General features: G+C 45.2%; 1 protein-coding gene across 2 annotated transcripts in view; it reads right to left on the bottom strand.

Moving 5' to 3' along the window:
- Nucleotides 1–10,807: 10,807 nt before the first annotated feature.
- PRKAR2A (protein kinase cAMP-dependent type II regulatory subunit alpha) overlaps nucleotides 10,808–26,918 on the bottom strand; it is a 67,362-nt gene continuing 51,251 nt past the window's right edge. Inside the window, exons 9-11 of one of the 2 annotated variants that reach the window (XM_066351801.1) lie at nucleotides 18,612–18,677; nucleotides 15,076–15,217; nucleotides 10,808–14,599 (exon numbers count right to left, since the gene is read on the bottom strand). In XM_066351801.1, the coding sequence (XP_066207898.1) occupies nucleotides 14,466–14,599; nucleotides 15,076–15,217; nucleotides 18,612–18,677 (342 nt within the window). In that variant the 3' untranslated portion in view covers nucleotides 10,808–14,465. The remainder of the gene's footprint in view (nucleotides 14,600–15,075; nucleotides 15,218–18,611; nucleotides 18,678–26,918) is intronic. The other variant, XM_066351802.1, reaches the window with a different exon arrangement.

Genomic DNA, 26,918 nt, shown 5'->3' with positions numbered 1-26,918 from the left:
GATTCCCGGCCAGGACACACAGGAGAAGCACCCATCTGCTTCTGCACCCCTCCCCCTCTCCTTCCTCTCTGTCTCTCTCTTCCCCTCCAGCAGCCAAGTCTCCATTGGAGCAAAGTTGGCCCAGGCACTGAGGATGACTCTATGGCCTCTGCCTCAGGCGCTAGAATGGCTCTGGTTGCAACAGAGCAACGCCCCAGATGGGCAGAGCATCGCCCCCTGGTGGGCATGCCTGGTGGATCCCAGTCAGGTGCATGCGGGAGTCTGTCTGACTGCCTCCCCCGTTTCCAACTTCAGAAAAATACAAAAAAATAAATAAGTAAATAAATAAATAAAAATAAAAATAGCCCACCTACCCTTATGGTGATGTAGAAGAAAGATTTCCTGTGACTGGCTGAGCTCTCCTCTCTTGGAAGCATCTTCCCTGTGTGGCTTCCAGGGCGCCAGGACCTCCTGGTTTCCTCTGACCTCACTGGTCCTTCCTCTTCACCTCTTCTCTATCTGTACTATCTGCTTCATAACCTTATCCAGGTTCGTGGCTTCAAAGGTGTATGTCCAGTTCAGACCCTTCCTGAGCGCCATACTCAATGTCCAGCTGTTGACTGGGCATCTGCACTTTGACTTCCACTTGGAATCTCATACTCAACTTGTGCCATCCTAGCTCTGGTTCATCCCCTAAAACTACTCCACTCCATCTCCCCCAGCTCAAGTGACAGCAGCTTAGTCCTTCTCTTTCCTCAGGCTAAATGCCACAGAGTACCTCCTGTCTGCTTTCTTTCCCACTTACATGCAGTGCACCAGGAAGTCCTGTTGTTTCCTTTGCATTATCTCTCCGGAATGAAACCAGGTCCATGGCTTCCACCCCCCACCCCCAACCCCTGTCCAAGCCTCTACCACCTCTCCCCAGGGCAATGTCACAGGCATCTCCCAGTCTCCTGCCTTTGCCAACTCAGTCTGTCCTTCACACATCACCCTGTGAATGTCTAAGTCAGAACCACTCATTCCTGCCCTGGTCAGGTAGCTCAGTTGGTTAGAGCATCATCCAGAAACGCCAAGGTTGAGGGTTCGATCCCCAGTCAGGGTCCATGCGAATGAATGAATGAATTAAATAACAAATTGATGTTTCTCTCTCTCTTTCTCTTCCCCATCTCCCTCTATTTCTCTCCCTTCCTCTCTACAATTAATACATAATAAAAGAACCCCTCATTCCCTGCTCAGAACCTGCAGTAGCACCTCCCCAAAGAAAAACCAGAGTGGCAGGGCCACTTGATTCTTCATTATCTCTCTGATTGCATCTCCTCCGTTCATCTCCAGTCCCATTGCTCAGCCTCCCGAAGTTTCTCACTTATCCCTCTCACATATCACAGCCTGCTCACTCTCCTGGCTCAGGGGCTGGGCTCATTGTTCCTTGTACCTGGAACGTACTTTCCACAGATATCCACAGGACTGCACCCCAGTGCCCTCAGAGCCCCTCGTGTGAGACTGCCACCTGCACCCTTTGGCACCCCGACACTCGGGGTGACCTTTATACCTTCTCCTGCTCTACTTCTTCCCATAGCTGTTCCCATTATGTAGGTATTTATTATTCTCATACACCATGGCCCGCCCCACTTCTTCCACTAGAACATGAGCTCTGCGAAGTGGAAATTGCTTTTTATTGTTCATGATGTATCCTGAGCACCTCAAACACCAAGTAAGTCCCAGAAATACCTGTTGAGGCCTTGGCCAGATAGCTCAATTGGTTAGAGTGTTCTCCTGATCCACCAAGATTGTGGGTTCAGTCCATGGTCAGGGCACATGCAGGAATCAACCAATGAGCCCTGGGTGTATAGTTGGTTAGAGCATCATCCTGATACACAAGGGTTGTGGGTTTAATCCCCGGTCAGAACACATTTACAGGAACAGATTTATGTATCTGTCTGTCTCTCCTTTCCTCTCTCTCTAAAATCAACAAATAAATAATTAAAAAAAAAAGAATTGACCAATGAATATATAAATGGGTGAGACAACAGATCAATGTTTCTCCCTCTCTCCCTTCCTCTCTCTCTCTAAAATCAATAAACAAAAAAGTTTAAAAAGGAAACAGAAAAACTGAAACTAAAAAATAAATAAATAAAATTTAAAAAGTGAACAGAGCCTGACCTGTGGCGGCGCAGTGGATAAAGCGTCGATCTGGAATGCTGAGGTCACCGGTTCAAAACCCTGGGCTTGCCTGGTCAAGGCACATATGGGAGTTGATGCTTCCTGCTCCTCCCTCCCCCTTCTCTCTCTCTCTCACTCTCTCTCCTCTCTAAAAAATTAATAAAAGAAAATTAAAAAAAAATAAAAGAAGGGCCTCCAAGAATGTTTAAAAAAAAAGTGAACAGAAATACCTATTGACTAACTGAATATAAAGAATGCCATGTGGCGTGACCAGGCGGTGGCACAGTGGATAGAGCGTCAGACTGAGATGCGGAGGACCCAGGTTCGAGACCCCGAGCTCGCCAGCTTGAGCGTGGGCTCATCTGGCTTGAGTAAAAAGCTCACCAGCTTGGACCCAAGGTCACTGGCTTGAGCAAAGGGTTACTCCATCTGCTGTAGCCCCACGGCCAAGGCACATATGAGAAAGCAGTCAATGAACAATGAAGGTGCCGCAAAGAAGAATTGATGCATCTCATCTCTCTCCCTTCCTGTGTGTCTGTTCCTCTCTCTGACTCTCTGTCTCTGCCCAAAAAAAAAAAAAAAAAAGAATGTCATGTGACGCCTGACCTGTGGTGGTACAGTAGATAGACCACCGACCTGGAATGCCGAGGTCACTGGTTCGAAGCTTTGGCCTGCCAGGTCAAGGCACATACAATAAGCAAACAATGAACAGCTAGAGTGAAGCAACTACTTCCCATCCCCCCCTCCTCTCTCTGTAAAATCAATAAATAAAATCTTTTAAAAACCCCCAAAAGCCCTGGCCGGTTGGCTCAGCGGTAGAGCATCGGCCTAGCGTGCTGAGGACCCAGGTTTGATTCCCGGCCAGGGCACACAGGAGAAGCGCCCATTTGCTTCTCCACCCCCACCCCCTCCTTCCTCTCTGTCTCTCTCTTCCCCTCCCGCAGACAAGGCTCCATTGGAGCAAAGATGGCCCGGGCGCTGGGGATGGCTCTGTGGCCTCTGCCTCAGGCGCTAGAGTGGCTCTGGTCGCAACATGGCGACGCCCAGGATGGGCAGAGCATCGCCCCCTGGTGGGCAGAGCTTCGCCCCATGGTGGGCGTGCCGGGTGGATCCCGGTCGGGCGCATGCGGGAGTCTGTCTGACTGTCTCTCCCTGTTTCCAGCTTCAGAAAAAATGAAAAAAAAACCCCAAAAAACAAAAAGCCTGACCAGGTGGTGGCGCAGTGGATAGAGCGTCGGACTGGAATGCAGAGGACCCAGGTTCGAGACCCCGAGGTCGCCAACTTGAGCGCGGGCTCATGTGGTTTGAGCAAAAGCCCACCAGCTTGAGCCCAAGGTCGCTGGGTCCAGCAAGGGATTACTCGGTCTGCTGAAGGCCCGCGGTCAAGGCACATATGAGAAAGCAATCAATGAACAACTAAGGTGTTGTTGCAATGCGCAATGAAAAACTAATGATTTGATGCTTCTCATCTCTCTCCGTTCCTGTCTGTCTGTCCCCGTCTATCCCTCTCTCTGATTCTTTCTTTGTCTCTGTAAAAAAAAACAAAACAAAAAAAACAACCAAAAACAATGCCATGTGGTGTTAGGTTATAGAAAAAATTTTTAAGTGGGGATAGCAGGAGGTTGGCACATGGTGAGAGTGCCCCAGATATAGGCTAACCCTGGGTTAGGCCCAAAAGGTCCTCCCAGCAAGACTGCTAGGAGGCCCAACCCCCCTCCTGCTCCTGTGGCTTCAGGACCTGCAGCAGGTGCTGTGAAAACAGAATCAAAGCCCAACAGGCACAGTCACTCTACCCTCACACACAGACACTGACTCTTCCTCTGCTCTCGGGTCCCATCCAGGGCTCCTGTGTATGGGTAGAGACTAGACAGGACAAGGACTCAGCATTAATTCACTCTTCCATTCCTCTCACAAATGCTTACCAAGGGCTGACCTGGCCTAGCCACCTGGTACCAGGCAAGGCTGGACACGGCAGGTGAGCTCTATGGTCAGGGGTATTTTTTTAATTTTTTTTACAGAGACAGAACAGAGAGAGGGATAGACAGACAGGAACAGAGAGATGAGAAGCATCAATCATTAGTTTTTCATTGTGCGTTGCAACACCTTAGTTGTTCATTGATTGCTTTCTCATATGTGCCTTAACCGCAGGCCTTCAGCAGACTGAGTAACCCCTTGCTCGAGCCAGGGACCTTGGGTCCAAGCTGGTGAGCTTTTGCTCAAACCAGATGAGCCTGCACTCAAGTTGGCAAGCTTGGGGTCTTGAACCTGGGTCCTCTACATCCCAGTCTGACGCTCTATCCACTGTGCCACCACCTGTTCAGGGGGGTCAGGAGTATTTATTGCTATATCATATGTAGCAGGAAAAAATGCAAAGAAATGACCCCATCCACAAGGGCATGGTTGGAGGCATTTTGATACTTTGATACTATTCCAGTTACTATGTTGTTTAACAGATTATCTAAATTTAGTGGCTTAAAACAGTACTATTTATTTTGCTCACGAATCTGTCTCTGGGCAGGAGTCAGTGGAGGCCGCTCTCCTCTGCTGCACCTGTCTGAGCAGCTTGAAGTCTGGGGCTGGAGTCATCCGAAGGCCCCTCACTCGAGCCTGGTACTGGATGCTGGCTGTCAGCTGAGACATTAGCTGGGGCTAATCCATGTGTCCTCACACACACGGTGGTGAGGTTCTAAAGACGATTGTCTCAAGAGAGAGGAAGCCAACTGGGAGTTGTATCGTATTTCTCAACCACACTCAGAAGTCCCAGTGTCATTTCTGCCTCAGTCTATTCATTAGAAGCAAAGTCACTAAGGCCAGACTATATCTAAGGAAAAGGAAATTAGACCCCACCTATTTTTTTTTTTTTTTGTATTTTTCTGAAGCTGGAAATGGGGAGGCAGTCAGACAGACTCCCGCATGCGCCCGACCAGGATCCACCCGGCACGCCCACCAGAGGGCGATGCTCTGCCCATCCAGGGCGTCGCTCTGTGGCGACCAGAGCCACTCTAGCGCCTGGGGTAGAGGCCAAGGAGCCATTCCCAGCGCCCGGGCCATCTTTTGCTCCAATGGAGCCTTGGCTGCGGGAGGGGAAGAGAGAGACAGAGAGGAAGGAGAGGGGGAGGGGTGGAGAAGCAGATGGGTGCCTCTCCTGTGTGCCCTGGCCTGGAATCGAACCCAGGACTCCCGCACGCCAGGCCGACGCTCTAACACTGAGCCAACCGGCCAGGGCCAGACCCCACCTTTTGTGGGAGAAATATCAAGTGTGTGGACAGATTTTTATGGCACCATCACAATGAAGGAACTGGAATAACAGCACTTGATTTGGAGTGCTGGCCACAAAGTTGGGTTGTGAGAAAAGCAAGATGCAGAAAAGTATGTATAAAATTATTTAACTGTATACAACAAAGACAAACCACTGTGTAATTGTCTATGTATTTCTATGATTATAGAAACGAGGAGAAATATAGGGAACATATATCTTGTACCCACTGGTTCCAGAGAGTGATGGAGAGAAGGAAGAGGCAGAGGTAAGCAAAAGGGGAAAAGATAAAAGACTGTACTAAAAACCAGCAGTTAGCATGAGTTTCCTTTTATGCATTTAAGTATAGGTGTATAGCTGTATGAAGAAAGTGGTTTTTCAGAGAGACCTGTTTAGGTGATGAAGAAAACCAAGGAAGTAATGACCACCTGCCTCGCACACTTGGGACAGAGATTGGGAGAAAGATTGGCAGTGAACCACAAGAGGGGCTGCAGGACACTGAGTCTTGTTCTGTGTTTGACCTCAGAAATCGCTGAGTAGAATATCTTTGTTTTATGCCCATTTCTGTATTTTTTATAATATTCCACAATTAAAAATTTTTTTAATTAAAAAAAGAAAAACCAACTTTGCAGAAGGTTCCTGGTGAGTAGAGATGGGAGAGGGACAGGAGCAGGGAGGACTGGACACTGCACTCAGCTTAGTGTCCCCGAAGCCACACTGTGCCTGACACAATCTCCAGAGGGGAGTCCTGGGCCACTCCTACATTAAACTGTAGCCTGGGTTAAGGCTGGCGAGGGGCGTAGGAAGAAAACCAGAACTGAATGTTCCTGAGAAGAGTACACTGGGAACTGCGGGGGTGGGCTGTAGCGAGAATGGCAGGCGGAGAGGCAACTGGAGGCAAGCCTCAGGCTTTGGCCACTAAGCGGAAACAATGGGGCAGGAGCTCGTGGAGGATGTGGGGAGCAGACGGAGTTTCTGGTCCATTGTTTTTTTCTTTCTCCCTAAAACCCACTGCTGGGGGCGGGGGGGGGGGGCAGGGGAGCTAGAGGTTAGAGGACAGGGCCGAGGGCAAGCCTTTCCTGCCAGGGGCTTGAAGATGAAGGGAGGTACTGAGAAGAGAGCTGGCCTCAGGGATGTAAGCAACCAGGCCCTGGGCCAGGACAAAGGGGTCATCCAAAGGTGGACGAGGGGGTGCAGGCAGCCCTTCTGCTGGAGATCGCTGATGGGGAGCCCGGGGTGTGAGTGTGCCTGTGGGCAGCTGCTGCTCCCTCACTCACTGAAGGCTGCTGGCCAGGCAGGGAGGGTGTCAGGAAGGGTTTAGAGTGGGAGTGAGTGACAGACAGACAGGAACGGAGAGATGAGAAGCATCAATCATTAGTTTTTTGTTGCGTGTTGCAACACCTTAGCCACCTTAGCTATTCATTGATTGCTTTCTCATATGTGCCTTGACCGCGGGCCTTCAGCAGACCAAGTAACCCCTTGCTCGAGCCAGCGACCTTGGGCTCAAGCTGGTAAGCTTTTGCTCCAACTAGATGAGCCTGCACTCAAGTTGGAGAGCTCAGGGTCTCGAACCTGGGTCTATCCACATCCCAGTCTGATGCTCTATCCATTGTGCCACCGCCTGGTCAGGCTGCCTGTTCCTTAAAAAAAAAATTGATTTTACAGAATGGAGGGTAGAGCAAGAAGTATTAACTCATAGTTGCTTCGCTTTAGTTGTTCATTGATTACTTGCTGTGTGTGCCTTGACCAGGCAAGCCCAGGGTTTTGAACCAGTGACCTCAGCTTTCCAGGTCAAAGTTTTATCCACTGCCCCAACACAGGTCAGGCCCTGCCTGTTTCTTAAACAGAGCTGGCCTTTCTTGCTTAACCCCATACTTGCTGGCCTGGAATCCTCCCAGTACTCCCAACGCCCTGTTCAGGGTTGGTCGTATAGTTCCACATAGGGAATATGATGTTCCCACAAGGGCAAGGGTGTCCCTAGATACGTCCCCAACTAATTCCCAACATACCTACACAGCCCTGGGATGTCAGCTGAGGGCAGGGTTAAATACAAATCATTCCTAAGATTTTTTTTTTTTTCCAGAATAGGCAGGAAAATTACCAAGAAAAGGATTCCACAGAACCAGGGTGGAGGTAGCTCAGAGCACACCCTGTCCCTGGTACAGTCAGGCAGTGAAAAGCCCAGGGACACTTTAGGAAATCCCCTTGTTCTGCAAAGCCCACCTCCTTTAGAGTGCCCCCACTTCGCACTCTTAACTACCTTTGCCTGCACGTTGTAAACCTGGCTCTTGGGTTATTTATTTATTTTTAAATGTTTACTTTATCTGCATGTCGGGAACCTGGCCCTTGGGTTATTTACCGTATTTATTTTTAAATGTTTATTTTATTGATTTTAGAGAGAGGGGAAGGGAGAGACAGGAACATCGATCTGTTTCTGTATGCCAGAGGTCCAACCGGCAACCTCTGCGCTTTGGGACAATGCTCTAACCTCCTGAGCTATCTCACTAGGGCTCCCTGGGGTAACAAAACTAGCTTTCCCCATTTATCAGGGATGAGGATAAGCCATCTCAGGTTTCAGTTATGAGGCCAGCTCTCTGTCAGGCTGCAGGGGGGGGGGGGCGCAAAAGGGTAGGGGGGTTGCTTTGTGCTTTGACTGTGAGCCAGAAGTGAGCACGAGAGACCACACCAGCCCCCAGCCCCCAGCCCCCAGCCCCCTACTGCATAGAGTTGGGCCTTGGCCCAACCCAAGCAGGAGAGGGGCTGGGCTGAAATCCTGTTGGGTCCAATGCCTGCCGGCAACACCAACGTCAGGGGAGAGAGTTGGGTGGGTGGCAGGTGCCCTCCCATAAGCCTGGCTCTTTCATATAAAGAAGAAGCCAAAACGGCCTGGCTCAGGCTCCAGCTCGTCCTTGTCTGCGTGAAACTATCTTGAAGTCTGGGGGAGGGCAGAGGTGTTTTTTTTTGTTTTTTGTTTTTTTATTGAATTTATTTTTTTTTAGAGAGAGGAGAGAGGGAGGAGCAGGAAACCCCAATTGCTTCTCATATGTGCCTTGATGGGGCAAGCCCCAGGTTTTTGTTTTTTGTTTTTTTTTAAATTTTATTTATTTATTTTTTTAAGCCCCAGGTTTTGAACCGGCGACCTCAGCGTTCCAGGTCGACGCTTTATCCATTGCACCACCACAGGTGAGGCAAGGTGGGTATTCTTTTTAAATAATTAATTTATTGATTGATTTTAGAGAGGGAGGAGGGGAGAGCAAGAGAGACAAAGAGAAACGTTGATCTGGTCCTGTGTGTGCCCTGGCTGGGGACTGAACCTGCAGCCTCTGTGTCTTGGGACGTGACACCAACCAACAGAGTTGTGCGGCCAGGACCAGACGTGGGTATTTTGTATGTTCACCACCACAGCAGCCCACTGTTCAGGTCTGGGGGTCGTACACTCTCCTCTCCACCCTTCAGCTCCATCCTGGTTGGGGAGACACTCTGGCTTTCAGAGGAGTCACTCATTGCCTGGGGTCCAGACTGACTTCTGGGGGACTCTGAGCCTCTGTGTGTAACCTCATTTCTTCTCCTGGACGTGAGGCCGACTGCAAAGCTCTGGGAAAGGACGCCAGGGTCCAGGGTGGCTCATGAGCTGTTCCAACTTGCCCAGGATTGACACACATCCACCCCAGAGGCCTTTTCCCTCCTGCCCTGTAGGCCCAGGACTCAGTTCCCCTGCTCTTCCTCTGCCCAGTCTGGGATGACCAGGTGGGCATAGGGGTGTGTACTGCACATATCCCTTCATGCCCAGCCAGGCCTGTAATCCTTAATTTTCAAAATGAAAATGTCCAGTTTAACTATGCTTGGATGTCATGCTGGAAAGCGCTGTTTTGCTTATCTGGTAGGTCTGGACTTCTGCTCTTCCAGCTGCACAGCTCTGCTTCCTCGTGCCGGGCGTAGGAGAACCTGGCCCGAAGGGAGACTGCTGGATCCTGGCTTCCTGCTGAATACACAGCAACTTCTGACCCTTGGCTCAGTGCAGCTCTGCCGAGGAGGAGGGGAGAACCCAGGGCCAAGAGGGTCACGGGGATTTTGGCGGGTACTGTTTCAAATGCCCATTCCTGTATCTGCCAGGCCGGCCTGATTGATGAAGAAGAGTCAAGTCCTGCTGGCTTGCCTAGCATCCCAGGGCCCTTTTGGTTCCACACTCGAGCCTGGCCAACTCCTTTACAGCCTCTGTAGCCCTATAGGCTGCAAACGGGCTGGGGATTGCTCGACTCTGTATCTTTAAAGACAACTCCTGCACGCCAGGCCGATGCTCTACCACTGAGCAAACCGGCCAGGGCCCTGGTTGATTCTTTTTTTTTTTTTTTTTTTAGAGAGGAGGGGGGGAGGAGGAGCTGGAAGCATCAACTCCCATATGTGCCTTGACCAGGCAAGCCCAGGGTTTTGAACCAGCGACCTCAGCATTTCCAGGTCGACGCTTTATCCACTGGGCCACCACAGGTCAGGTTTTTTTGTGTTTTTTTTTTAATATTTTTTATTTATTGATTTTTTTAGAGAGAGAGGAGTGAGAGAAAGAGACAGAGAGAGAGAGAGAGAAGGGGGAGGAGCAGGAAGCATCAACTCCCATATGTGCCTTGACCAGGCAAGTCCAAGGTTTTGAACCGGCGACCTCAGTGTTCCAGGTTGACGCTTTATCCCACTGCGCCACCACAGGTCAGGCCCTGGTTGATTCTTTTTTTTTTTTTTTTTTCATTTTTCTGAAGCTGGAAACAGGGAGAGACAGTCAGACAGACTCCCGCATGCGCCCGACCGGGATCCACCCGGCACGCCCACCAGGGGTGACGCTCTGCCCACCAGGGGGCGATGCTCTACCTATACTGGGTGTCGCCATGTTGCGACCAGAGCCACTCTAGCGCCTGAGGCAGAGGCCACAGAGCCATCCCCAGCGCCCGGGCCATCCTCGCTCCAATGGAGCCTCGGCTGCAGGAGGGGAAGAGAGAGACAGAGAGGAAAGCGCGGCGGAGGGGTGGAGAAGCAAATGGGCGCTTCTCCTGTGTGCCCTGGCCGGGAATCGAACCCGGGTCCTCCGCATGCTAGGCCGACGCTCTACTGCTGAGCCAACCGGCCAGGGCCCTGGTTGATTCTGATATGTGCTCCGAGCAGGGATCAAACCCACAACCTTGGCATATACAATGACACTCTAAGCAACTGAGCTACATGGTCAGGGCCTATAATAAATCTCTTTACACACACATACCCCTACTGATTCTGTTTATCTGAAGAACCTAACTAATATATATGCCTAGGCCTCCTCTCTAATTTCTAAGAACTCATGCCCCAACCCCAATAATGTATTTGCCAAATAAATGATACGATGGCCTGGAGCCCTGACATGAGAGGACAAACACAGGACACATTGGAAAGTCAGACATGATCTGTCAGCCTTTATTAACCAAGAGCGAAGCCAAGCCCTGGAGTTTCCTTCTAAAAAACCCAACCTTGTTTATAGTAAACAATGACTTAATTATATGTTCAATACTACAGAGCAAGAATTAATCACTTTCCAATCACTTTTTCTTCTGAGATTAGAACACAAGTGTAAAACAGGTTAAAATAAGATTCTTCCCAATGATTTAAAAATAATTCCAATTGAAAGACATTTCAAACACTATATGTAGAACTCAGGACCAAAAAAAAAAAAGACCTTAAAACATTTTTACCTTTGAGGTAGCACAATAATGCTGAACTAGATTTCTTTTATTACAGTGAGCTTAAGGAAAGGAAACAATGAGAAAATCTATCTTTTGCTCAAGGTGGTCTAAATGGTTTTCTGCAAATCCCCCATGAGGTTAGTGACAGTTTTCTTTAAAAAAAAATTTTTTGTTTTTAAGTATAAAGATAGCCCTGCAGTGTGTAAAAGGAAACCCACAGGAAGGCTGCTTCCCATAAAATAGACATTAGAATCATTGAAGAGCGTCAGCAGTCAAGACAGGAGGAACAAGAGGTAATTGTAGTGAAAAACCAAAACAACTTGGTTTACAAGGGCATGTCAAAAACAAAAATTCCAACATCAGCCAACTGAAAACAAAAGATAAAAGATGACATTCATGGGTCTTTTTTCTTTTTCTCTGTACGAAAATGCTCTTTCAATTTTTCTAAACGAGAGAGGACTGTGCCTACACCTGACACGACGTGGAGCCGCTGTGCGCCCAGGGTGCTGCGGGCGCCCCCGGCACTGCTCACGGACTCCTCTGCCCCTGCGAGCAGGGGACCAGGGCGGGGAGAGGCTCCACACGACCTCTCCTGGTTGGAGAACCACTGCTTACCACTTCACTGCCCAATTCACTTATTAAACTGCTCTAAGAAAAGCTCCAACCTGGATTTCTGAGAAGCTATGGCAATTATATATAAGGACTACTGACTAAGGTCAGAGCACACGAATCCTTCCTTCAGAGAATAAAACCAAAAGAGAGTGGATGTGATACTCTGGGGCCAGAAGGAAGGATAATACTGCAAGTTGGACCTTGAGGCTCTCAGAATATTCTCTACCATCTAAAATAAATTAACAGAGGAATCGATTCCCAACACACACTCTGCCACGTGAGGCCCAACCACCAGTGCAGGGCTTGCCTGGCACAATGTGGACACCAAAGCCCTGAGCTGAACTTTGATTCCCCATGCTGCACAGATAATTGGAACGGTACAGAAGTTCAGACTCCTGGCTCCTTGGCTATGTCCTAGTTCACCCACACTGGTCCCTTTAAAGTAGCCCTCTTTCAAGCCAGACCGCCAAGGGGCTCTGTATGCATTGAGGGACTAGACTGGTCACATGTTAATCTGTAATTAGAGCAGGAGCACTTAAACCTGATGACTTCTGCTCTGTAAAACACCGAACATCAGTGAGTTGGGGGTGTCCGAGAAGACTGTGAAGGGAAAGACTGAACTGGGAGGCACAAGAGGGCAGGACGAGAAGGCCTATCCCTCGCAGTCTGCAGGAGTGACTCTGGCAGGAAGTTCACAGCCAGCCCTAACAAATGCTGCCATGGGGGGTGTGGTGCAAAGGGGGCATCTGCTCAGCGTTTAAACAGAGTCCTCACATAGTCTGGGGCTAGACCTCTGTGTTACTCCTGAAGTCCAAAGTACCTGTGACCTTTGCAAGACACCAGTGTGGTTCTTCTCAGCTGAAGTGCAAGATCTGCTTTCTTAACTTCTTTGATAATAAAGCAACACCATAGAAAAGAATAACCTTAAAAAATCATAGGAAAAACCACATGGCTTTCCCATTGCTAGCTGCCTGTTTTGGAGTATTAGATATAACCTTTCACAATTCTGAGAGCTGCAGTGCAGGCAACCTTGGGCAGTCTGAAGAGGGAGAGGCCTTCAGCTTTCACTTCCCGGAGCACAAGTAACAGGGAGAACTGACCAAGGAGTCACCTCTCTGAAATCTCTTAACCACACTGTGGCAAAAACAGGAAGGCTGGCTAATGTGGACAGTGGAAGGTGACCATGTGGGCCCCATCATTATCCACAGTAAGAAAGACTCAAGCCCCAGCAGGTAATCTCTTAGGGATATACTGAGTTATACAAATTTTTAAAAAATCATACTGGAAAGGGCCTCTTGGTTTAATATAAACTTGGCTACGGTATTCAAGTGCAAATTTCACACCGCTCTTAGGATTGCAGGTAACCTCTAATTTTAAGTCATTCTGAAGAAAAAATTTCGTTCTGAAATATATCGTTAATTAAGATAATTCATCAGAATTCTACGTGATATAATTAATAGGTTAAAAAAGTTTTAAAATACAAGCTAAATTACTTTCTTCTGGGATTAGCAATTGAAACCCCATATATCCTAACATTTTAATTAGAAAGGTCTTTGCAGTAATTCTATAAAATTGCAAATGATACCAATTTTTGAAAACTAACAAAAAGAGCTGATCTTTAGGATAAATGCCTGAGTCAGCTGACAAACTGATATATATGAGTATGTCCCAGGGGAATTCCTAAAAAGAGAAATACTTTAATTTCAAAAAATAGCTGCTGCTTCTTTAAAGAGTTTAAAAATTGATGGTTCAAAAGCAAAGCTATGTGCTAACTCTCGAGTAGAAGGAAAGGCTCTCTTTGTGGCACAGCCTCTCGCCAGCGCGCTGCCATTGGCCAGCAGAGGTAACTACAAACAAGGGATGGCAGGAATTGTCCAGGAAAGTATTTGTGTCAGATAAAGTGATGGCCCTCCCAGACCTGGGGGCTCCTTCTAAATGGACAGCAATTCATTCACGCAAACTGCACAGAGATTAAATAAAACAAAATCTATTAAAACAAAAATAAACTTCCCCAACCCAGAAGACCTTCCCTGTCTCTCTGCTACCTGAAGAATGTACCAAACCCAAATTTTCTGCTTTAACAGGGGTCCCAATGATTGAGCAGTGTGCTCTGGGGTGCTGACCTGCTGGGCCCTGGTAGGCCCAGCCCCTAAGCATCCCTGTGAGTTTGAAGACAGCTGTCATGTGTCCAGCTTCAGCAGACCGTACAATGCCCCAGGACCATAGGCCTCCATCACATGTGCCACCACCTTCAACTGTAAAACCAAAGGCTACAATTATGAACAAGTGTGGACTTTCTCAAAGGACAAATGAGGAAATCAAAGGCTACATTTCCTCCTTGAGGAAGGTTGGGAGAGTGTATCTGCAGTTTGACAACAGGTTTGTACAGACCTATGGTAACTTCCAAAAGCAAGAGTAGCAGCAAGAGAGGAAAGAAAGGTGTTTACACTTTGGACTTTGTATCAGGCACTTAAATTGTTGGAGAGACATGCCATTTTGAACCAAAGACGAGAAACTGGGTTGGAATAATCATTACAAGTAAGTAGTCTACATGGAGTTTCAGAAACAATGTGGAGGTGCAGGTTGAACCTCTACCCATCCTTTGCGCCGACTTTCAAGTTTTCTAAATGCCCGTGGCCATAGCAATGGCAGCTGTGGTGGCAACAGCAGGAAAGTTCTGTCGTGTCTGCTTTCTGTGTGTGTTCTGTGGCTGACCAGAAGGTTTTGGTGTCACACTGAGAAGACTCTGGGGTATGGCAAACCTACTGCCCAGGATCGATCAGATCCACGCTGGAGCCGAACATCTTCACCAGCTGTTCCTCGTAGTGTGAGATGTTCCTCTTCATGATGTCCATGCAGGGCCCCAGAAGCCTCTCAAATGCTTGTACATCCATAACTGCATTGTTAGGAAGAGATGAGGAAGAAAATCAACTCTATGCCAACAATTCAAAGTCATTTCCCTTGTGCAAACCTTTTCTTAAATACATACATTCGCATTATAGGAGATTAGACTTTGGGATACTGGCCATTTGGGAAAAAGAGGGATGTTTTTATGTGAACAGAGCAGGATTGTGTCATCTAAGTTTGAGACTTCAGAGTCCAGCAGCACGTGTTTCTCTCTGTCCCCACACAACCCTGACCCTTGCTTCCTCTTCTCACATTGCCAAGATGCCTGTATGTCTGTCTTGTTCACAGGCTATATAGTCAGTGTTCAGAAATATTTGTGAAAAGAAAATATTCACTCATTTCTGGTTGGTTACACAAACTGCCAAGCCCAGATGTAAGAGCTGGTGAAATAGCCAAGGCTTACCGGTGAGAAAAAAATACTGCATGTTAGAAAAAAGGTATTAACGTATAAAGAGTTTTTCTTACCTAAGCATTTGACATCTCCCACAGCATAAGCCGAAGCAGCTCTGGGTTTGTTGGTCACCAGTGCAAGCTCTCCAAAGTATTGCCCCTTATGGCAGCGGGCAATCTCGACCTCCTGGTTCCCGGTGTCCTTGTTTGCTTTAGTCTAGAGCAAGTGGAGAACATGACCCAGGCTGACTCCAGCATCATAGCTGGGCATGTCCAGTTGCACACTCTTGCATTCCCTTCTTAGTATGCTTCACACAATTACTGAGAAATTCACTTTACAGAGACTCTACCTGGATCATGTAAGCTGCATGGGCTAGTCTCAGGGATATAGTTTAACCTCAGGGATACAGTTTGGCTTTCATCTGGGACTTCATCTGAGTCCTAACACCTTTTAGGTAATAGCTAAATATCAAGAGGTAAGGCGCACACCATTTTCTTTTGAAAATTTATATATTATTATAATATACTTTATATTAATATTATAATTAATAATATATAGTTACTATATAACATAATTCTATCATAAACTATATATTTTTTAAACTTTATTTATTCATTTTAGAGAGGAGAGAGAGAGAGAGAGAGAGAGAAGGGAGGAGCAGAAAGCATCAACTCCCATATGTGCCTTGACCAGGCAAACCCAGGGTTTTGAACCAGCGACCTCAGTGTTCCAGGTCGAAGCTTTATCCACCACAGGTCAGGCCTATCATAAACTATATTAATAACATATAATGTATAATTAATATTATAGTGTTAATATATTATACAGTGTGTCCGTAAAGTCATGGTGCACTTTTGACCAGTCACAGGAAAGCAACAAAAGACGATAGAAATGTGAAATCTGCACCAAATGAAAGGAAAACTCTCCCAGTTTCATAACTATTCAGTGCAGTTCAATGTGGGCTCATGCACAGATTTTTTAGGGCCCCTTAGGTAGCTATCCCGTATAGTCTCTACGGACTCGTCACTGACTGATGGCCTACCAAAACGGGTTTTCTCCACCAAACTGCCGGTTTCCTTCAACTGCTTATCCCACCAAATAATGTTATTCCTATGTGGTGGCGCTTCGTTATAAACGCGCCGATATTCACGTTGCACTTTGGTCATGGATTCGAATTTAGCGACCCACAGAACACACTGAACTTTCCTCTGTACCGTTCACATCTCGACTGGCATGGCCGTCGGCTGCTCTGCTGTATACACGGTGTTACGTCATCATCTGCGCATGCACACATTCTGCCACACCATCCTACAGAAACTAGGAGGGTTTTCCTTTTATTCATAATACTACATATATTTTATACATATATATGAATACTCTTGGTTTGGTAGATGCTGACTTCTGTGGTACAGAGCAAAAGATATCTTTTGCTAACTCTTTATAACTAATGTCAATGTTTTTCTTAGGTAAAGAGTCAAAATCGTAGGCTGCTACTTTTTGATTTGAGACATGCCTTTCTTGGACAAAACTTTACAGAGACAAATTTTCTTTATAGGTATTGCGTACATCTTAAATTAGTGGTCCTCTCCTACATTTTTTTAAAAAGAATTAAGCAACTGAATATTTTTATAAATAATGTCCAACCTTTTCAATTAAAAAACCTTACTGATATAATTTTCATTAATAACTAATTTTAACAGTTTATTTAGAGACAAGTGACATCTTTTTTTTTAAAGAGATTTTTTAAATTCATTTTAGGGAAGGAAGAGAGAGAGAAAGAGGTAGAGACAGAAGGGGGAGGAGCAGGAAGCATCAACTCCCATATGTGCCTTGACTAGGCAAGTGTAGGGTTTTGAACCGGTGACCTCAGTGTTCCAGATTGATGCTTTATCCACTGCATCACCACAGGCCAGGCACAAGTAACATCTTAACAATTTTCAAATATTCTTTTATGTCCCTCAATAAAATTTTATATTTTTCATGTAAAAAAAAATAATAATAATGTCCAACTTTGAACTCTGACAGTTTAATTCTGTCTGTATTAAGAAACCAAGCTGGTCTGACCTGTGTTGGTGCAGTGGATAGAGGATCAACCTGGAATGCTGAGGCCCACGGTTCAAAACCCCAAGCTTGCCCAGTCAAGGCATATACAAGAAACAACTTCTACAAGTTGATGCTTCCTGCTCCTCACTCTGCCTTTCTCTCTATCCTCTCTCTAAAATCAATAAATAAAATCTTACAAAAAGTAATCAAGCAGGTTGTAATTTGTACTTATCAGATTACTGAAAATAATAATATATTGTACTTAATATCTAGAGTTTCCTTGTTTAAAAAAAATCCCTCTGCTAAGCTAAGCAATAACCTGTTTAAATAAAAAAGTTATTTAGAATTTATTAGTAAGAATTAGTCTCAAATCTCTAAGAACCCCTTTATGTTATGGGCACATAATATTTTGAAAGTTTATTTAGAAAAATAAAAGTGCTATACTAGTTTACATGGCTTGACCATCCTTCCTTTCACACTTCTACCTTGACCTGTGTGCTCTTAACTCAGTCTGCCCATTCAAGCCAATGTTCTCTTTCCTATTCTGAAGCATTCTCGGAGACTACAGACATGTTGGTGCCCACCTAGTCTCTTCTGCAGAATGGCACTTACCACACTGTCACACCAGCACTAGACCCCTGGGGGTTTGTTCCAGTGCAGATTCTGATGCTGTAGGTCTGGGCCAGAGCCCAGGACTGCATTTCTGACAAGCTCCCCCAAACCCCCAGGGCCACAGTGCCGCCGGTCCTACGCACCCAACACTATGCTGTGTGGCAATAAACAGCTAAGAAATGTACAAACATACATCAGTAGTCGAAAAACTGTAAGTGAAAGACCACAGAAGTTTCAAACTACTGTTTCATATGAAACAACAGATCTATTTTCAATTAGGAATCAAGCCATCTTATAAGAAGTAATAATTTTTCTTTCTCCATTCTTAACTTTTAATAAAGATGTTCTATAGAAGGTTTCATACTAAGTTAATTTAGTATTAGATATAACTATTTTAACAAATTCTATATTCTTCAAAAAGACTGAAATAGGGAAATCTGGTGGTATATTTATGGTTAAGAATCACTCCTCTCTCCTAAAGTCATCAGTGTTCTAGGTCTCCCTGTACATCAAATGGCTATAATAATTGTCCTAGAGCTTGCCCCTCCTAGTGCTCTAAAAAGGAAGCTATTTTCATATTCAACACCTACATGTATTTAATTTTTTTTTCTGAGTTTCTACCATAGCTGTTATTTATTTTTTTGTTTTTATTGAATTTATTTGGATCTATGTGTATTTTTTAATTATATAATTCTCTCATTTTCTATTAGGATGTTTATCCTTTTATTGATTTGTAGGCCAGTATTTCTCTTTTCATGAATTACACAATAGAGGCAAAGACAATAGGGAGAAGAAGAAATATACTAAATCCCTAGCAATAAATGGGCTTAAACATGGGCCTTTGACAGTCAAATACCTCACTAAACACACTTCACATTATTTAAAGCAAACAGTTACTTTCTATGCATACACCTGGCATCTGGATCTTCCCTGGAATCATCACACATAAACTCACCTTGCTTTTAATCAAGATGCTCACTTCACCGGACTCTATAATGTAAAAGCTATCAGCCTTTTCACCCTGAAAAGGGAAAGGAGGTCAAGTACATATGTATTGAGAGGGACACAGAAGTAGATCATTTTGTCATTGCCTGAGCCTTGATTTATATTTACTTTCCACTTCTATAAAGCAATCAATGGCTAACAAACTCAGAACAAAATCAGAGGATCCTAAACACAGGGATGTCAGTCCAATATAACTTACACACATTTCACATTTCCTAACATGGAATATGCACATTTTCCTCCATGAATAGGCCCAGCCTGCCAACTGCACAGAGCACTGTTCCTCTTACTGCTCATGTTGGTCTGATACTGGAACTTATGACAATGGATCAGCAGACAAGATTGCAACAGACAGAATCAAGCTAACTCCAGGCCACCTCTGGGTCATGGGGCCCAGGGATAAGGTGGACCATCAAAGCACAGCTCTCTGGAGGACGGCATGGGCCTGGTAGAAGCCCTGCTATGGTGATAAAGGTGCTGGGATGTGAGGTGATCTCACACTTAGGAGCCTCAGGCTTTTCTTTTGCTTGTTTTGATTGTAACCTAGTTAGCTGAACTAGTCATTCAGGTAATTCACCAAATAATTAAATATTTACTCTTTGCCAGGCGCTATTCTGTTCTAGGCATGTGAGATACATACATCAGTGGACAAAACAAATATCCCTATCATTGTGAAACTCAGTCTGGTAGCATGAAAAAACTGTAAATAATCAACACAATGATCCAATAATCAGAAAACACTGCTGCTGTGTCAGAGGGTGATAAGTGCTATAGAAAAGTGGGATCTGGGCCCTGGCTGGTTGGCTGAGTGGTAGAGCGTCGGCCTGGCATGCAGGAGTCCCGGGTTCGATTCCCGGCCAGGGCACACAGGAAAAGCGCCCATCTGCTTCTCCACCCCGTCCCTCCCCCCTCTCCTTCCTCTCTGTCTCTCTCTTCCCCTCCCGCAGCCAAGGCTCCATTGGAGCAAAGATGGCCTGGGCACTGAGGATGGCTCCATGGCCTCTGCCTCAGACGCTAGAATGGCTCTGGTTGCAATGAGCAATGCCCCAGATGGGCAAAGCATCAACCCCTGGTGGGCATGCCAGGTGGATCCTGGCTGGGCGCATGCGGGATTCAGCCTGACTGCCTCCCCGTTTCCAACTTCAGAAAAATACCAAAAAAAAAAAAGTGGGATCTGAAGGGCTAGGGGAGGGCTGGCAATAGTTTCTGACAAAGCCTCAGGGAAAAGGTGAGATCTGAGCAAAGGGTGGAAGGAGGTGAGAGCTGTGCAAGCAGGAATGGGAGAAGAGGCTTTCGGGCACACTCAGACTCAGCCCTCACTCCGAAGCTCTGAAGCAATGACCATCTACACTGGACAATTCAGTACTAATCACGTGTTCTCATTCCATTTGGGTCTTAGATCTGCAGTGAGAATCTATACTTCTGAGCATTCATAAGGCTCCATATTCTTTGACCCCCAGACATGGCTGAGGTTGATGTTGCTGAGTCTTTTGGTGCCAGGTCACCATATAATAACCACTGCTCCAACACGTAACAGCCACATCTTTATCAAGGGGTGTCTGTGGGTTTCTGTGCTCCTATACTGGGCAGCTACCCACACCCAGCAGAGCCAAATCACCAATGGCTCTAGCATTACACAAATAGCTTTATGATAGGGGTTGATGAAGGATGGGGAGCCATGAAAGAAACTAAAAAATCAACAACATACAGATTTGTTTTGATGAACTTGAAAGGATGTAATAAAAGGAATGGAACTAAAGGGATAGTAGCTGGTCAGGGGTCAAGATAATATATATATTTTAAATTTTTTATTTATTCATTTTAGAGAGGAGAGGGAGGGAGAGAGAGAAGGGGAGAGGAGCAAGAAAGCATCAACTCCCATACGTGCCTTGACCAGGGAAGCCCTGGGTTTTGAACTGGTGACCTCAGTGTTCCAGGTCAATGCTTTATCCACTACGCCAGTGGTCCACAAACCCCGGTCCGTGGGCCATTTGGTACCAGTCCGCAGAAAAAGAATAAATAACCTACATATTTCCGTTTTATTTATATTTAAGTCTGAACGTTTTATTTTATTTATTTATTTTAAATTTATTTACAGAGACAGAGAGAGAGAGTCAGAGAGACGAACAGATAGGGACAGACAGGAATGGAGAGAGATGAGAAGCATCAATCATCAGGTTTTTTGTGTTTTTTTTCCGTTGCGACACTTAGTTGTTCATTGATTGCTTTCTCACATGTGCCTTGACCATGGGCCTTCAGCAGACCAAGGAACCCCTTGCTGGAGCCAGCGACCCTGGGTCCAAGCTAGTGAGCTTTGCTCAAGCTGGTGACCTCAGGGTCTCGAACCTGGGTCCTTCTGCATCCCAGTCCGACGCTCTATCCACTGCGCCACCGCCTGGTCAGGCTGAACGATGTTTTATTTTTAAAAAATAACCAGATTCCCTCTGTTACATCCAAGACTCACTCTTGACGCTTGTCTCGGTCACGTGATACATTTACCGTCCTACCCTAAAGGCGGCCCGTGAAAATATTTTCTGACATTAAACCAGTCCGTGGCCCAAAAAAGGTTGGGGATCACTGCACTACGCCAGCCACCACAGGCCAGGCTGGATAACATCTTAGACATAGGCTGAGAGGCACACCAGGATCCTACCATCCCCTTGAACAGGTAGTGGCTACTATTCTTTCTGCTGTGTCTGGGCCCCAGCTGCACATCTGTGTTAAACAAGGCACAACCCACATGTAAACAACTGGGCTGCGGAAAGCTAGCGGCATGTTGGTGCTAGAGTCACAGCAGTCAGAGCATGAACATACAAGGAGAATTAAGGTCGAAATCTCTAAGTCAGTGGTTCTCAAACTTTTTGAAGTTGGGCGCACTTAAAATCCTACAAATAATTGTAGGCGCACTATATACAAATTTCTGAGAAATATGTTATAAGTCAAATATTAAAGAAAAATATAAAATCCAAGCATGCTTTTATGTTAATTAAACGAAATAAATACGACAAAATTAAATTTATTCTGACATTAGAAAACATTTTTATGTTACATATTTTTGAGTTATGCTTTTTAGAATTCGTAAAAAAAGGGATTAAAAAAATGACAAAAAGTTATCTTTTTATATATAGAGATACATTAGTAAGATTTAGTAAATTTGGCAGGTCCCGGCATGAATGTGTTTTTTCATTCTTGTGTTTATGAGAAACATGAGCCTGATGTGTCCTAGCGATTTCTTCAATGTTTGGGCAGATATTTGAAAGGCAAACTCTCATTTCCTCATCAATACATTGAAGAATTCCTCTCTTTTTACTCTTGTGTTGAGTGCAGAAAGCCTCCACCATGCATATCATCTTAACTTGCTTCCAGTCTTTCCCAGGAACATGGGGGGTAGTGTAAACAATCCAGCACCACAGCTTAACAGCCTTTTACAACCTAATCAGGCAAGTGAGGTGGGGGGTTGGGCAGACTGTCAGCTTACAGCCAATTCCCCACACCTCTGTCCCCCCAAAATCTAAACTCCAAAAACCCTGTTCGTTTTTTGGTCCCCAACAGGCACGTATTTCTCTGGAATACCATAGGGCGCACCTGGAAATCTAGGGCACACCAGTGCGCCCTGGCGCACACTTTTGAGAACCATTGTTCTAAGTGCTGAAGATTATCACTGATCTTCAGAGATGTAGGAAAATTTCTAGTTTTTTTTTCCTTTAAAATTTTTTTCCCCGTTGACGAAAGAGAGAGAGGGAGGTGAGAGACCGAGAGAGAGTGAAACATCAACTTATTCTACTTAGTTGTTCCATTTAATTATGTACTCAATTGATTGCTTCTTGCAGGTACACTGACTGAGAATTGAACCCACAACCTGCAGTTCTGGTCAGGGCCAGAAATTTCTAGTTTTAAAATGCCAATAATGTAAAAAAAGAAAGTGAAAAGTGAAAAACTAAGCCTGACCTGTGGTGGTGCAGCAGATAAAGTGTTGACCTAGAACCCTGAGGTCACCTGCTCAAAACCCCAGGTTTGCCCGGTCAAGGCACATACGAGAAGCAACTCGGAGAGTTGATGCTTCCCACTCTTCTCCCCTTTCTCTAAAATCAATAAATAAAATCTTTAAAAAAATAAAGTCTTAAGAAAAAGAGAACACCTGACCAGGTGGTCGCGCAGCAGATAAAGTGTCAGACTGGGATGCAGAGGACCCAGGTTTGAAACCCGAAGGTCGTCAGCTTGAGCGCGGGCTCATCTGGTTTGAGCAAGGCTCACTAGCTTGAGCCCAAGATCGCTGGCTGGAGCAAGGGGTTACTCGGTCTGCGGTAGCCCCCAGGTCAAGGCACATATGAGAAAGCAGTCAATGTTTCTCATCTCTCTCCCTTCCTGTCTGTCCCTATCTGTCCCTCTCTGTCTCTGTCACAAAAAAATAGTAAGGGGGAAAGTGAAGAGCTAAGTAACTCAAGAGAGTTGGAAAAAATAAATTTAAAAAGTAGAAGAAAATAATAAAAGAAAAAACTTGGTTCTGAAAAGACTGAAAGAATTGGTAAGACTAAGAAAAAGGGAGAAGGCACAAACAATATTAGGAATAAAAACAGTAACATCATTCGAGATGTTGTAGTTTTTTATTTATTCATTTTTTTTTCAAAGGAGGGGCAGAGAGAGAGAGAGAGAGAGAGAGAGAGAAGGGGAGAGGAGCAGGAAGCATCAACTCTCATATGGGCCTCGAAGGGGAAAGCCCAGGGTTTTGAACCGGCGACCTCAGTGTTTCAGGTCGTCACTTTTAACCACTGCGCTAGCACAGGTCAGGCTAGATGTTGTTGTTTTTAAAAGATATTAATAGGGCCTGACCAGGCGGTAGTGCAGTGGATAGAGCGTCAGACTGGGATGCAGAAGGACCCAGGTTTGAGACCCCGGGGTTGCCAGCTTGAGCGCGGGCTCATCTGGCTTGAGCAAAAAGCTCACTAGCATGGACCCAAGGTCACTAGCTCAAGCAAGGGGTCACTCGGTCTGCTGAAGGCCCATGGTCAAGGCACATATGAGAAAGCTATCAATGAATAACTAAGGTGTCGCAACGAAAAACTGATGATTGATGCTTCTCATCTCTCTCCGTTCCTGTCTATCCCTATCTATCCCTCTGACTCTGTAAAAAAATAAAAATTAAAAAAAAAGATATTAATAGGTATACTGTGACCAACTTCATGATAATAACATTGAATTTTAGAAGCGATGGATACATTCCTAAAAAATAGATCTTACCAAAACACACCAAAGATGAAATAAAAAATCTAAATAATTTAACAATTAAAATAGTCTAATCTATAGCCAACACTTCCACAAAGAAAACACTGGTTCCATAAAATATCCAAGAAATTCTAATCTTACACAAACTCTTCAGATAATAGAAAGAGAACACAATTCCAACCTACATTATGAGTGTAACATTAACCTTATTTCAACATCTGAAAAAGCTACTATAAAAAAGGAAAATTATAGACAAAACTGACTTGGGAACATAGATATAAAACCTTAAACAAAATATTAGGGAATTGGCCTGACTGGTGGTGGTGCAATGGATAATGTCAACCTAGGACACTGAGGTGCCAGATTGCAAACTCTGAGGTCGTCAGCTTGAGTGTGGGGTCATTGACATGATCCCATGATCGCTGACTTGAAGCCCAAGGTCACTGGCTTGGCTAGAACCCCTTGGTCAAAGCATGTATGAGAAGCAGTCAATAACTAAAGTGCCACCACTACGAGTTGAAGCTTCTTATCTCCCTTCCCATTTCTCCCTCCCTCCTTCTCTCTCTTAAGAAAAAAATGGATCCATCAATATATAAAATGATTACGATAGCCAAGTTGGTTTATCTTATCTCAGAAACAAATGGTAGCTTTAACATTTGAAAATCAAATAAATTTAGGGAGAAATATCCGTTTGCTATTCTAGGCACTGGTTGTTTTTTGTATGTGCCGACTAGGGGTTGAACCCAACACCTTGGTATCTAGGGACAATGCTCTAACCAACTGAGCTACCCAGCCAAGGCATCTCATTGTGGTTTTTTAAAAGATTTATATTTATTGATTTTAGAGAGAGGAGAAAAAGGGTTGAGAGAAGCTAAAAGCATCAACTCATAGTAGTTGCTTTTCATATGTGCCTTGACCAGGTTTCCGGGCAAGCCTGGGGTTTTAAACTGGCGACCTTAGCATTCCATGTTGACGCTTTATCCACTGCGCCACCACAGGTTGGGCTCGTTTTTAATTTGCACTACCTTGTTTACTCAATGAAGCTGTAACCAATTCACTTTCATTTTTATTTATTAATTTTAGAGAGAGGACGAGAGAGAGAGGAACATCGATTTGTTGTTCTACTTCTTTATGCACTCATAAGTTGATTCTTGTATGTGCCCTGACTGGGGATCTAACCCACAGCCCTGGTGTATCAGACAGTGCTCTATCTGTGGCTGGCAGTTAGGCATGCATGAGCAGAGCAAGGACCATGAGCCAGGTACAGAAAGTCACCAGGTTGGAAAGCCCCAGATACCTAGCAACGGGGCAGGCGAAACTGGAAAAAACAAGAACCTCACCCCCAGGGTAACCTTTATTTTTTAATTTTTAATTTTAAAATATTTTATTTTTTCCAAAGAATAAAAGTACTAAACTAATGAGACACAAGGGTAACCTTTTTTTGAGACCCCTTGACATTTCATTATGCGATTTGGACCCTCCCCTGGCATGTTGCTAGTCATGCAGGTTAGACCCCCTTAGAGGGGAACAAAGAAGGGGGCCAGAGAATTGCCCGTAAGCATTAAACCCCCAGGACAATCTAGGCCTCAGTTGTGTTTCAGCTCCAGGCCCAGAAACACTGCAAAAGCAGACAAGTGTTGTCATGGCTGACATCAGGACCAGCTGCATTGACTAATGACTCCTTGCCCTGGCTACGACCAAACAGTGGAGACCTCGACCCTGAAGACACAACTAGAAAACTGATGAATAATCTATTGAAATCCTCCCCTAAAGTCCCCTGCCCTTAAAACCCCTTGGCCCTGGCTGAGTAGCTCAGTTGGTTAAAGGTCATCCAGATATACCAAGGTTGTAGGTTTGCCCCAAGTAAGGGCACATACAAAATTCAAACAGTGAATGCATGGATAGGTGGAGCAACAAATGAATGTTTCTCTCTCTGTCTTCCTAAAAAAAAAAAAAAAGAAAGAAAAAAAAGAAAAGAATAAAAGAAAAAGAAAAGCCCATAGAACAGAGGACTGGAGGACCCTGCTCTTCCTCTGCCGAGCCTCTCCCCTCCTCCTCCTCCCCAGGGCGTTACCTTTACCTCCATCTTAAGCTCCAAGGGGCCTTCTATTGCCTCTGTAACTTGTTTGCTGAGCCCATTCCTTCCACAGCTCGCTTCTACTTCTGTGACTTTCTTTTTTTGTTTATTTTATTGATTTGAGAAAGGGAGAGAGAGAGGAAGGGAGAGAGAGAGGAAGGGAGGGAGGAAAAGATACAGAGACAAAGAGAGAGAGAGAGGGGAACATCGATCTGTTTCTGTATGTGCCCTGAGCAGGGATTGAACCCTCAACCTCTGTGCTTTGGGACAATGCTCTAACCAACTGAACTATCTGGCCAGGGTGACTTCTGTGACTTTCTTCTTCAAGATTTTATTTGTTGATTTTAGAGAGAGGAGAGAGAAAAAAGAGGGGAGAATAGAAGCATCAACTCACAGTATTTGCTTCTTGCAAGTGCCTTGACTGGGCAAGCCTGGGTTTCAAACCTGCGACCTCAGCATTCCAGGTTGACACCCCATCCACTGCGACACCACAGGTCAGGCCTGTGACTTTCTAAATAAAGTTTCTCCTATAGTTTAGAGTCTTGGCTTTGAATTCTTTCTTAGCCAGAACTCAAGTATGAGGTTGCTGAATCAAGGTCTAATACCTGGTGCCATTTTTGTTTCATGGCCAACAATATCAAAACAAGACAAAACAACAACAACAACAAGACAAAGACATCACAAGGACAGAACACTACAGATCAATATCCTTCATTAACACAAAAAAGCCTTAACAAAATTCTAACCAACTGAATCCAGCAATAAATAAAAAGGAGAGTATGACAAAGTGGAACTCATTCCAGGATGTAGGCTTGGTTTAATGTTCAAAATTCAATCAATGTAATTCACCATATTTGCTAAGTAAAAAGAAAAGCCATGCCTGACTAGTGGTGGTACAGTGGATAGAGCATCAACCAGGGGCACGGAGGTCCCAGGTAAGAAACCCCGAGGTCACCG

Source organism: Saccopteryx leptura, chromosome 10 (genome assembly GCF_036850995.1).
Source record: "Saccopteryx leptura isolate mSacLep1 chromosome 10, mSacLep1_pri_phased_curated, whole genome shotgun sequence".
In the NCBI taxonomy this organism is placed as follows: Eukaryota; Metazoa; Chordata; class Mammalia; order Chiroptera; family Emballonuridae; genus Saccopteryx; species Saccopteryx leptura.
This window is presented reverse-complemented; position numbering and strand designations above follow the sequence as displayed.